Source organism: Myotis brandtii, unplaced genomic scaffold (assembly GCF_000412655.1).
Source record: "Myotis brandtii unplaced genomic scaffold, ASM41265v1 scaffold298, whole genome shotgun sequence".
Lineage (NCBI taxonomy): Eukaryota > Metazoa > Chordata > Mammalia > Chiroptera > Vespertilionidae > Myotis > Myotis brandtii.
In genome coordinates this window covers 2,598,352-2,612,593 of record NW_005361391.1, presented here as the reverse complement: position 1 = coordinate 2,612,593, position 14,242 = coordinate 2,598,352, and the positions used below count along the sequence as shown (strand labels likewise).

The 14,242-nt window shown below is 39.8% G+C and overlaps 2 protein-coding genes across 6 annotated transcripts in view; both read right to left on the bottom strand.

Annotated features, from left to right (window-relative positions):
- Positions 1-14,242, bottom strand: part of EXOC2 (exocyst complex component 2) — a 286,986-nt gene that overhangs the window by 265,059 nt on the left and 7,685 nt on the right. The window lies entirely within an intron of this gene.
- On the bottom strand, positions 3,462-4,140 carry HUS1B (HUS1 checkpoint clamp component B). The gene is given in 4 exon segments (XM_014542301.1): positions 3,462-3,699; positions 3,819-4,047; positions 4,049-4,086; positions 4,088-4,140. Coding segments are annotated over 4 exon segments (558 nt in total).

Genomic DNA, 14,242 nt, shown 5'->3' with positions numbered 1-14,242 from the left:
ACTGCAGCTTAGGTCTGCTCCCTGCTGGTAAGTGGACATCCCCCGAGGGCTGCCGGGCTGCCAGAGGGATGTCTGACTGCCAGCTTGGGCCCGATCCCCCAGGGAGCGGGCCTAAGCCAGCAGGTGGACATCCTCCGAGGGGTCCCAGACTGCAAGAGGGCATAGGCCGGGCTGAGGAACCCCCCCATCCCCGAGTGCACAAATTTTTGTGCACTGGGCTTCTAGTTTAAGTATATTTAAATATTTATCCAAAGAAGACATGCAAATGGCCAACAAGTACACACACAATTTCACTAATCATCAGGGAATGCAAATCAAAAATATAATGATATATCAACCTACACCTGTTATGATGACTATTATCAAAAAGAGAAGAGACAGCAACTGCTGGTTGTGAAGAAAAGGAAATCCCTGTACACTGTTGGTGACATGTTCACTGTGCATTGGTACAGCTACCATGGAAAAGAGTATGGAGGTTCCTCAATAAATTAAAAATAGTTTTTGGCAATGGGTTTACCATCAGAACCCAGTTTTCATGAAAACCACTGCTAAGTCTAAGACAAAATGGATAAGGAAAAAACTCATATCAATATCATTGTCACTGGACACATAGATTCGACCTCTATAGTCATCTAATCTACAAAGGAGGTGGGATTGACAAAGAAACCATCGAAAATTTTGAGGAGTCTGATCAGATGGGAAGTCTTCCGACCTCAAGTATTCATGTATTTTGGGTAAACTGAAAGCTATAATTGAGCATGGTTTTACCATTGCTATCTCCCCGTGGAAATTCAAGGCTGGCCAGTATTATGTGACCAGCACTGATGTACCAAAACTCAGAGATTAAAAAAACAAACAAACAAAGAAAAACATGATTACAAGCACACCTCATGCTAATTGTGCTGTCCTGATTGTTGCTGCTGGTGTTGGTGAACCTGAAGCAGGTATCTTAAAGAATGGGCAGATATACCCTTATAACTTATGCACTGGGTGGAAAAAAACTGCTGATCCTATATAATAAAAGGCCAATATGCAAATCGATCGAATGGTGGAACGACCGGTCGCTATGATGAGCACTGATCACCAGGGGGCAGACGCTCAACACAGGAGCTGCCCCCTGGTGGTCAGTGCACTCTCACAGGGGGAGCACCGCTCAGCCAGAAGCCCTGAGCCAGGCTCACAGCTGTTGAGTGCAGCGGCATTGGCAGGAGCTTCTCCCGTCTCCACAGAAGCGCTAAGGATGTCTGACTGCCAGCTTAGGCCCGCTTCCCAGGCCTAAGCCAGCAGTCGGACATCCCCCGAGGGCTCCTGGACTGCAAGAGGGCACAGTCCAGGCTGAGGGTCCCCCCCTCAAGTGCATGAATTTCATGCACCAGGCCTCTAGTGTTAAAATAAAAGGATTCCACTGAACCAGCCTACAACCAGAAGAGATATAAGGACATTGTTAAGGAAATCCCAGTTACATTAATAAAATATAACAGTGGTACAGCAGCACTTATGTCAATTCCTGGTTGAAATGATAACAACATATTGGAGTCAAGGGCTAACATGATGTAATGCAAGGAATGGAAAATAACCTATAAAGATGGCAATATTAGTGGTACCACAATGCTTGAAGCTCTGGATTGCATCCTGCAACCAACTCATCCAACTGACAAGCCCTTAGACCAGTGGTTCTCAACCTTCTGGCCCTTTAAATACAGTTCCTCATGTTGTGACCCAACCATAAAATTATTTTCGTTGCTACTTCATATCTGTAATGTTGCTACTGTTATGAATCGTAATGTAAATATCTGATATGCAGGATGGTCTTAGGCGACCCCTGTGAAAGGGTCGTTCGACCGCCAAAGGGGTCGCGACCCACAGGTTCAGAAAAGCTGCCTTAGACTGGTTTTCTCAAATCCAGCTTGGTAGTCACCTTTGTACCTGTCAACATTACAACTGAAGCTTTGAGTGAAGCTCTTCCTAAGAACAATGTGGGTTTCAATGTCAAGAACTCGTCTGTCAAAGATATTCACTGAGGCAACATGGCTGTTGACAGCAAAATACCCCACCAATGGAAGCAGCTGGCTGCATGGCTCAGGTGATTATCCAAAGTCCTTCAGCCCAAATCAGTGCACATGTGCGGCATTGTCACACAGCTCATATTGTTTTCAAATGTGCTAAGCCAGTGGTTCTCAACCTTAGCTGCACATTACAATCACCTGGGAATCTTCTTAAAATCCTGATTTCTGGGCCTCATCCTCCGGAAATTCTGTTTTTTTGTTATGGGGTGGGGCCACAACATTAGTAACAAAGAAACAGAATTTCCGGAGGATGAGGCCCAGAAATCAGGATTTTAAAAAGATTCCCAGGTGATTCTAATGTGCAGCCAAGGTTGAGAACCACTGTGCTAAGCTAAAGAAAAGATTAATCATCATATTATGAAAAGAAGCTGGAAGAAAATCTTGAAATCTGGTGATACTGCAATCACTGATATGGTTTTAGAAAGCCTATGGGTGTTGAAAGCTTCTCTGACTATCCTCTTCTTGGTTGTTTTGCTCTTTGCAATATTAGACAGATAGCTCCTGGAGGTGTCATCAAAGCAGTGGACTAGAAGGCAGCTGGAGTTGACAAAGTCACTAAGTCTGCTCAGAAAGCTCAGGAGGCTACATGGGTATTATCCCTAATATCTGCCACCCCAGTCTTAATCACTGGTGAAAAAACAATATCAGAAGTGATTGTCTCATCTGGCCCTGATAACAATGCTTGGTTTGTAAAACCTTCAAACAGAAAGAAGAATATTTTGTGGACCATTTGTTTTGTGTGTGTTTTTGTGTGTGTGGTAGTTTTAAGTTAGTAATTTCGAAGATCAGTACTTTTTAATGGAAACCACTTGACCAAAAATTTGTCACAAACTTTTGAGACCAATTAAAACAGAGTTTAATGAGAAAAATATTAAAAACAGAACTTTTATATGATCCAACAATCCCACTTTTGGCTATATATCCAAAGGAAACAAAATTATTACCTTCAAGAAATTTATGTACTCCCATGTTAACTTCAGCATTATTCATAGTAGCCAAGATAAGGAAACAACCTAAGTTAGATCATGGATGAATGAATAAAGAAAATGTGACATATATATAAGGGAATATTATTCAGCCTTAAAAAACAACAAAAATGAAATCCTGCCATTTGTGACAACAAAGATAAACCTGTAGGACATTACGCTAAGAAATAAGACAAACACAAATATTGTGTGGTATTAAAAAAAAAAAAAATCCCGGGGAACCAAGATGTCGGCATAGGTAAAGGCCTGTACTTGCTGTCTCCCACAACCACAACAAAATTACAACTAAAATACAAAACAAATATCATCCAGAACTGTTTCAGTTTTGAAAATACCATAAGCTTAAACACACACACACACACACACACACACACACAAACAGGCTGGTTGAATTTTTATATAGGACTTGTTATTCCTCAAAAACTGCAGAAGTTTCCTGTTCTCTGCTGGAACTTGCACCATGCTCACCAGGTTTCTGTTTTGAGGTATATCCTGAGCAGGCATTGGAGGAATTTCCAAGATTGTTAAAATAACTTTTTATACACACTACATCAGTTTCTATACTTGAGTTCAATGTGCCATTTAGATTTGCTTCAACCAGCACTTGATTACCCATGTTTACCATCCTTTCTACAATGTTCTTCAGTCTTCAAAGCTGGCAGATAACAAAAAAACAAAAAACAAAAAAAAATCACAGGAATGATCTCTAGGCTCTGGTAAATCTTCCTGGACCCTTCTGGAAAGCACCCTTCCAAGCAGATCCTACCTGTGGGCAACAGCAACTCCACAGCCACCATGAGGCCGGGACAACAGCCTACTGGTTGGCTGGAGCTTCAGGGCAGAAGCATTCCCAGTGCTTTTCACTGCTCTAAACAAATGCTCAATTACCAGCTCTAGATAAATCTCATTAAATTCTTTTGAAACACCTTCCATGAGAAACCAGTGGAAGAAGTCTTCCCACCTCACTTTGTGCCTCCTGAATGACCCTGGAGTTAGTGGTCCCAAAGCACAGCTTGTCCTGGCACACAGAAAGCACAGACATTTGCCAGCTTTGATATGGTGCAGATGATGTGTACAGAGAGTTCCATAAAGTCCTTACCGTCAATCAATCTTGGCATAAAACTTCACGATGCTGTGAGGGTGGCAGCCAAAGCACAGTTAGAGGGGGACCCCAAGTGCCACAGGCCCTTCAGGCCCAGGTATCACCCCTCCATATTGCACCCAGTAGAGACAACACTGGGTTTTGCCAGTCTGGAGGCCTCCTGACAAAGGCTACAGTGATTGCGGTCTGGGACCTCTAAAAACACTACCTCCATTTCCATGCTCCACTTTCCTCCACCTCCTTGCCTAAAAAGAGCTTCATTGTTTCCACTGATGATAAAAACAATAGGCATTACATCACAGAAACTTCTAAATATTTTAAACTGTATTAAGAAAAATACATCACTCAGATAACCACTTTTCACCTCATTGGTATATACACTAATACTGTCTCCATCAATCAGGAGGTATATGTAGATACTAGAGGCCCAATGCATGAAATTCATGCAAGGGGCTCAGCCCTCGCAGCCATGGCGGCTGCCTCAGCCCTCACAGCCCCGGTTTCGTCCAGAAGGTCGTTTGGCTGTCTGGTCTAATTAGCATATTATGCTTTTATTATTATAGATAGCTACATCCCTCAGGGGATGTCGGACTGCCAGTTTCAGCCCAATCCCTGAAGGCCAGGCTGAGGGACGCCACTGTTGCACGAATCCCTGCACCAGGCCTCTAGTATGCATATAAGATCTTTGGTTAATCTTTTCCTGCCCTCCCCTCTCCGCTTCCCTCTGCGGTTCATCAGTCTGTTCCATGTTTCCATGCCTGTGAGTTGAGTGTCTGCCCCCTGGTGGTCAGTGTGCATCATATATACTGGTTGAACGAACGGTCGAAAGGTCACTTTGGCTTTTATATATATAGACTACAAGCCCAGCGTGCAACATCGTGTAGCCCCGCCCACCCGTGCAGCCTCACCATGCTCGCAGTCCCGCCCATCCACGCCCGACCTTTGGTGCTCACAGCCCCACCCACCCGTGCCAGTCTTTGGTTGTTACAGCATTAGGGCCACAGGCCTTTTATAATATAAATGTGCTTTACAAAATTGTTGCATGCTAACTAAATATTTTGCAACCTAATTTTCATACATAAACTATATCATGGACATTTTTCCATGTTGGTAAATACAAATCTACATCATTTCAAGCTGCTTTGTGTTCCATTGCATGGATGTATAATCGATGACATTAAGTAATTTCAAAAATTTTTACTGTTAGGAACATGACAATGAAAATTTTTCTAGAAAATATTTGTGCACATTTACGCAGTTATTTCCTTGCATTACATTCAAAGAGAAATTGCTGGTCAAAGGATGTATATTTAAGGTCCTAATATATATTACCACACTAGCCTGCATAATTTCACCAGGTCATAAAAATCAGTTTATAATGTGTAAAGCAATCTGATAAGCAAAAGAAAATAAATGGTTTCAATTTGCATTGTGTGTGAACCATTTTCACTACCTTTGCATCTTTTTATCACATTTTTCTCTTGATTTTTGGATTTCTTACCAGAGAACATTAATTCTCTGTCCATTATATACTCTGTCAATAACTTCCCAGTTTGTTGTCTTTTCGCACTGTTTATGGTTCTCTTTGCCCTTAGGAAATTTTGAGTGTCTTTTTTAATTAAAAAAAAGGGGGGGGGTGATGTTGCCCTAGCTGGTTTGACTCAGTGGATAGAGCATCAACCTGCAGACTAAAGGGTCCCAGGTTTGATTCTAGTCAAGGGCACATACCTGGGTTGCGGGCTTTATTCCCAGTAGGGGCCGTGCAGGAGGCAGTCAATCAATGATTCTCTCTCATCACTGATGTTTCATCTCTCTTTCCCTCTCCCTTCCTTTCTATAAAGATATATTTTTTAAAATGGGGAGGCGTTTTATTGATTTTGGAGAGAGAAGGAGGGAGAGGGGAAGATAGAAACGTTGATTGGTTGCCTCCTGCATGCCCACTATTGGGGATTGAGCCTGAAAGAAATAAGGTGAGCCCCCAAATTCATGGGTCCTGGTAGAACACAAAACATACCCGGGAGGCAGGCAGCAAGGCAAATATCTTTACTCCTGCAGGAGGGTGCACAGTACATGATCTGGAAGCACACACACACTGAGCAGGGGGTCTGCTCGGCTTTTTAATCCTAAAGCACATGATCTGCCCCTCACTCTTGATTAGAGCTCAGGCACACAGTCTTTTGTGATTGGCTAATTCAAAGGAATGGGTTGGCCTTTGCCATTTCAAGATGGCGGCTCCCAGGGGAACTGCAAGTCATGTGGCCAAAATGGCGGCTGTCTAAACTGTTCTTTGACAGAAAGGATGACTTGTTTATTCTCACAAGCCCACATGGGCATGTGGTGCCCTGACTGGGAATCAAACCAGCAACCTCCTGGTGCATGGGATGATGCTCAACCAACTGAGCCACACTGGCCAGGCAATTTTGAGTCTTTTAATGTTAAAAATATTGGCCTTGACTGGCTGGTGTGGCTCAGTGGTTGAGCATCGACCTATGAACCAGGAGGTCACAGTTTGATTCCCAGTCAGGGCATGTGCCCGGGTTGTGGGCTCGATCCCCGGTGGGGGACATGCAGGAAGCAACCGATCAATGATTCTCTCATTGATGTTTCTATCACTCCCTCTCCCTTCCTCTCTGAAATCGATAAAAACATATTTTAAAAATATTGGCCTTTCTCCTCTAGTTCTAGAGTCATGCTTTCAAAGTCATGTCCATGGTACTTTAATACATGCCATCTGTTTTATCTAATTATTAAACTGATTTGAAATTTATTTTGGAGTACTGAATAGCTACTTGACCATAATACCATTTCACTGACCAATCAATCCACTGTTCACTGATCTGTATAGCCACTTATCACTGACAAATATTCTCTGCTTCTGGACAATCTATGTTTTATCCCACTAATCTATTTTGTAAATATAACATAATGATTTAATTTCCATTTTATAACTAAATATCTCACAAGACAATCAATCTTCAACAAGTTCTCTTAGTATAGATGGCACAAATGAACTTTAAAATATTTTGCCAGGTTCTATAATCAATTATACTAGAATTTGGATGGGAGTTATTATCACCAACCTAACAATACTATACTTCTTTTTCTACCTCAATTAACTATACTATAAGTTCCAGGAGACAGGATTTTTTGTGTGTTCCATACATTGTTGTATAGCTAGCATCTAGAACAGTACCTGTATTAATTGCATTGAATTTACTGGTAATTTAAGGACATTTAAAGTATCTACAACTTGGGAGACTTCCAGTCAAGATGGCATAATAGGTAAATACTGTGCTTACCTCCTCCTACAGCCATTTCAAAATTACAACTAAATAATAAAACAACCATAATTGACAAACACTGGAAGATTAGCTGAACAGAATATAACTAAGGATATAAAGAAAAAGCCATGTGGAGACTGGTAGGAGGAGCAGAAATGCAAAACAAGCAGGTACCACACCAAAGGTGTGGCAATTAAGAATAGGCAGCTGCAGGTACCTCTGAGGAGAGAGGGGTCCCAACCCCACACTAAGCTCCACAATATGGGGCATCAGTGCTGGGAGGAGTTCCTATAGCATCTGGCTATGAAAAACAGAGAGAATTTCATCAGAGTGAGACAAAGGGCTGCTGGAGACTCAGGAATTCCTCTTGAGGGGCTCATACATAGACTTGCCCATTCATAAACTCACTCACTCTAGGCTCAAGTGCAGGAGAAGCAGCTTGAAAAACACCAGGGACATACAGGAAGGAACTAAATTGAGTAGCTTCAGGGTGAGAGCTGGAGGCGTAGGGGTAGGGCAGTGCTCTCCTGGACAGAAGTGTTGACAGGCGTCATTGTTCCTCTGTTGAGCTCTCCTTCTACCCAATAGCCTGATGCAGGTGGGTGCCAAATCAGAGCTCACCATTAACCTGACTAACACCATTTGTTCCACCCTGGTAATTCCCAAACCCTGCTCCACCCAACTTGCATGGATTGCTGAAATTCTTGTAAGTGGCTTTTCCAAACAAGTAGCCTACCTAAGTTCTGGCTGTGGAATTTCCTAAAATCTCTCAAAGGGGCACAAACCATAAAGAAGCAGCAACTAACCGCACCATGCCCTGTACATCTTGATAAGAAGCCCCAAACCCAGACAATTCAGCAACCAGTCTCAACATGCATTATCATTCCCATCCGGTATTCCCAAATCACGGCAGTCTTGGTTTGGAACATAGCTTAAACTAAGTGGGCCCAAGCCCAACACAAGTGGTGACTGGCCTCAGGTCACACTGTTGCCCACCAAAAGATCCCAACCTTGGCAGGCACCCTCAATCACAGAATAGCCTCTCCCAAGCACATCCAAGGTCAGTAAATGTGGCAACCAACCGCAAATCACTTTTTACTTCCTATAAGACAGGTCCTAATTGGGCACAAACAGCAACTGCCAACACACCCAGAGGCCAGCTTCAGATGACATCAGAGCAACAGCTAACCAAGTCCACACAACACACCCAAAGGGAAGACTCACCTGGCACAAGAGCCATGCTAAATTGTCTTCCACTATGAAAGGGTCAGCCCCCACACACAGACTGCCTACTAGTAATGGCCAGCACTCACAACCAGTCAGCCTGAGGGTCAACCTCACCTACTAATGTGCCAAAAGCAATCAAGGCACAACTACAACAGGACACGCACAATCCACACAAGGGAGCACTAGCTTAGGTGACTAGAGAGACTACACCACTGAGCCCCACAGGACACCTACTACATAAGGCCACTCTGCCAAGATTGGGAGACATAGCAGATCTACCTAACATAGAAACAGCACAGGGGGTCAGCCCAAATGAGGAGACATGCCTCAAATGGAAAAAAAAAAAACTGGGCAAAACTGCAGAAGAATAACTAAATGAAATGGAGACAAGCAACCAGATACAGAGTAAAACCCCTGGTTAAAAGGCAGCTCAATAAACTTAAGGGAAGAATAGATAAACTCAGAGATAGAAAGACATTAAAAAGGATACAGAAAATGTAAGAAAGAACAAGTCAAGAATACAATAACTAAAATGAAGAATACATTAGAGGGAATCAATAGATTAGATGAATCAGAGGATTCAATCAGCAAAATGAAAGACAAGGTAACAAAAACATGCAAAATGGCAAAAAGAAAAATGAATATTAAGAAAGTGAGGGTAGGTTAAGGGACATCTGGAACAACATCCAGCACACCAACATTCACATCACAGGGGTACCAGAAGGAGAAGAGAAAGGAATGAAAACCTATTCGAAGAAGTAATGACAGAAAATTTTCCTAATCTGGAAAAAAGACCTACAACCAAGATTACTCTACACAACAAGGTTATCATTAAGAATTGAAAGAGAGATAAAAAGCTTCCTAGACAAGAAACAGATAAAGGAGCCTATCACGACTAAACCAGTATTACAAGAAATATTAGACACTTCAGTAAGAAGAAAAGAAAAAACTGAAAATGTGAATACAAAAATATAGGAAAGAAAAAAATTTTCATTAACAAAGGCAAGCACTTAATAAAAGCTGTGAATCCACCAACTATAAAGCTAATACAAAAGTTAAAAGGAAAAAGTAGTAGGAAGGTCATGTGTAATTACAACAACAATGAAAGCATACAAATGCACACACAAATGAAATAACAAAAACATACACAAGCGTGAGTGAGTAAAAATTTTACTAAGTTTAGAATGTTAGAATTTCAGCAACCATCAACCTAAAATAAATTATTAAAAACATAACTTGGTACATATGAAGCACATGGTAAACACAAACTATAGATATACAAGATATATCAAAGAAAAAAAGGAAAGTAAATCCAAACAACACTACAGAAAGTCACCAACATAACAAGAGAAGAGAGCAAGAGAGTAAGGAACACAAAACAACTACAAAAACAATCAGAAAACAATAAAATGGCAATAACTACATATCTATTAATAATTACTTTAAATGTAAATGGACCAAATGTTCCAATCAAAAGACATAGGGTGACTGAATACATAAAGAAAAGAAAGAAAAAAAAACAAGGCCCACATATATGCTGCCTACAAGAGAGCCAGTTCAGATCTAAAGACACACACAGACTAAAGTAAAGGGATGGAAAAGATATCTCATGCAAATGGAACAAACAAAAAAAGCTGGGTTGGCAATACTTTTGTAGACTTTAAAATAAAAGTTGTACCAAGAAACATAAAAGGGCACTTCACAAAAATAAAAAGATCAATGTAACGAGAGGATATAACTCTTATAAACATTTACATACCCAAGGAAGGAGCACTGAAATATACAAAGCAAATACTAACATAAAGGGAGAGGCTGATAGTATTGCATTAATAGAAGACTTTTAACAGCCCACTGACATCAATAAATAGATTATTCAAACAAAATCAACAATGAAACAATGGCCTTGAATAATACATTAGAACAGATGGATTTAACTGATATTTTTTAGAGCATTTCACCCCAAAGCAGCACAAAATATACATTATTTTCAAGTGCACACGGAACATTCTGCAGGATAGATCACATGTTAGGACACAAGAAAAGTCTCAAAAAAATTTAAGAAGACTGATATCATATCAAGCATCTTCTCCAATCAGAATAGTATGACTAGAAATAATTTACAAAAAAAAAATCATAAGAAAGCAAAATAACATGCTAGTAGACAACGAATGGGTTAAGAATGAGATTAAGGAAGAAATAAAAAGATATCTTAAGACAAATGAAAATAAAACACAACAACCCAAAATCTGTGGGAGAGCCAAAGAAGTTTTTAACCTAAAGGAACTAGAAAATGAACAAACAAAACTCAAAGTGAGTAGAAGGAAAGATGAAATAAAGATCAGAGCAGAAATAAATAAAATAGAAACTAACAAAACAATAGAAAAGAACAATAAAACCAAGAAACTATTCTTTAAAAGCATAATTATAAATCTTTAGCCAGACACATCACAAAAAAGAGGCCCCAAATCATTAAAACCATAAATGAAAGAGAAGTGACAACTGATACCACAGAAATACAAAAGAATTAGAAGAAAATACTACAGACAATTATATGCCAACAAATTGGACAAACCGGAAGAAATGAATAAATTCCTAAAAACATCCTATCTTCCAGGACTGATGAGGAAGAAACAAAAAATCTGAAGAGACTGATAACTACTAATGAAATGGAACCAGTAATAAAAAAAATTTTTTAAACTCCCAACGAAAGTCCTAGACCAGATGACTTCACAGGTAAATTTTACCAAACATTCAAAGAATAACTAATACCTAACCTCAAGTAATTAAAGAGGAGAGAAAGACCCCATACTCATTTTACGAGACCAGTATTACCCTAACACCAAAGACACTACAAAAAAAGAAAATTACAGGTCAAAACCCTGGTGGACATAGATACAAAAATCATCAACAAAATATTAGCAAACCAAATTCATCAATATATTAAAAAGATCATATACCATGATCAAGTGGGATTTATTCCTACTTGATGCAAGACTGGTTCAATGTCCACAAATCAATTAATGTAATACACCACATACAAAAATGAAGGATAAACATTATATGATCATCTCTAAAGACGCAAAGAAAACATGTGACAAAATCCAACATTTATGATAAAAACTCTCAGGATAGAAGAAATATACTTCAACATAATAAAGACCATATGACAAACCCATAGCTAACATTATATTCAATAGTGAAAAGCTGAAACCTTCTTTATGAGCAGGAACAAAACAAGGATGTCCATTTTCACGTTTATTCAACACTAGTGACCCAGTGTACAAAATCATGCAAGACTCAGACCCGCAGGAAATCGTGCAAGACCCGGGACCCCAGACCCCGCCGCGCCAAAAGACCCAGAGTCAAGTCCCACCGTGCCATGGGACCCAGAGTCAAGTCCCCACCCATCCACACACACAGCCCCCCCCCCTCCACCCGCACATGCCTCGCTGCACACACAGACTCCTGGTGACCAGTCTTTGGTCGTTATGGCGTTAGGGCCACTGGGCTTTTATAATATAGATAGTATTGCAAGTCCCAGCCACAGCAAACAAACAAGAAAACAACAAAAAAAAAGCATCCAAATTGGGGGTAGGGGGTAAAACTGTATTATTGCACATGACATGATACTATATAGAGAGAACCCTAAAGATTCTAACAAAAATTATTAAAACTAATAAACAAATTCAGTAAAATAGCAAGATATAAAATTAATATTTAGAAATGAGTATCATTTTTAGACACCAATTATGAACTATCAAAAAGAGTAATTAAGAAAACAATCCATTGTATCCAAAAAAATAAAATACCTAGGAATAAAATTAACAAGGTATTAAAAGACCTGTATTTGGAAAACTATAAAACAATGAAGACAGACATTGAAAAATACACAAGTAAATGAAAGAATATAACGTGCTCATGAATAGGAAGAATTAACATCATTAAAATGTCCATAGTACCCAAAGCAATCTACAGATTCAATACAATCCCTATGAAAATTCTAATGGCATTTTCACAGAACTAGAACAAATAATCCTAAAATTTATATGGAACCACAAAAGACCCTGAAAAGCCAAAGCAATTTGAGAAAGATCAAGTTGGAGGTATCACACTACCTGATATTAAACTATATTGTAAGGCTAAAGTAATCAAACAGCACGGAACTGGCAAAAAAACCTATATAATAAAAGTCTAATATGCTAAGTGTCTGGTCGACTGGTCAGCCATTCAACCAATCAAAGTGTAATATGCTAATGATATGCTAAGGCTGCTCAAACGCTATGATGTGCACTGACCATCAGAGGGCAGACAGCTGACCGGTCGACCAGTTGCTATGACGTGCACTAACCACACCAGGGGGCAGATGCTCCAACCGGTAGGTTAGCTTGCTGCTGGGGTTCGGCCGAATGGCACTTAGCGAGACAGGCTGGACACGCCCAGGAGCCCTCCAAGGCTGGCAAACCTCCCACGTCCCTCCCCGGCACCGATCGTGCATTGGTGGGGTCCCTCAGCCTGGCCTGAGCCCTCTTACAATCCAGGACCCCTCAGGGGATGTCAGAGAGCCGGGATGTCAGGCCAAGCCAAAGGACCCCACTGGGCCTCTAGTAAATAAATCCTTTGAACAGAATAGAGACAGATACATTAAAAAAAAAAAAAAAATTAAACTACTTTCTTATACCATATACAAAAATAAACTGAAAATAGATTTGAGACCTAAATGTAAGACCTAAAATCATAAAACTCTTAGAAGAAAACAGGTAATAAACTCTTTGACATCAGCCTTAGCAATATTTTTCAGATATGTCCCCTATGGCAAAGACAACAAAAGCAAATATAAATAACTAGAACTACATGAAACTAGGTAATTTTTGCACTGCAAAGAAAACCATCAACAAAACAAAACCCAACCTACTGAATAGTGAACATATTTGCCTCTGATATATCTGATAAGGGATTAATATCCAAAATATATTAAAAAACTCATACAGCTCAGCATCAAAAGAATAATCTGATTTTAAAATGGACAGAGGACATGAATAGACATTTCTCTAAAGAGGACATATTATTTTTCCAGCATACCCATGAAAAGATGCTCAACATTACTAGTTATCAAGAAAATGCAAATTAAAACCACAATGTGAAACTACCTCACACCTGTCAGAATGGCTATCATCAATAAATCAACAAACATAGAGGAATTTGGTTCAATCAAGATTTATCCCTTTAGAGTGCCAGATCAAATTTCAAACAAATTAGCAATGACACTGGTGAAACTCAAGACAGTTGGTATTGGATCCTGCATGACTCACCCAAAGAGCTGGGTGACTAACAGATAATAGATGCGTGTGGCATTTCTAGCAAATAGAAGCCTAGAGCATTTCACAGCTCCTGTTAAATATTTGTGAGTTTCCAAAATATTCCTTCAATTCTATTTATAATGATTATTTCATAACTGTAATTTATGTCCCAAAAAATATATGCATACTTTAACAGCTAATAGCTCAATTTTGAAAATGAAATGTATTTTAATAAACACTACCTTTATAATTATTTAATTTGTATGCATACATTTTGGGGGAA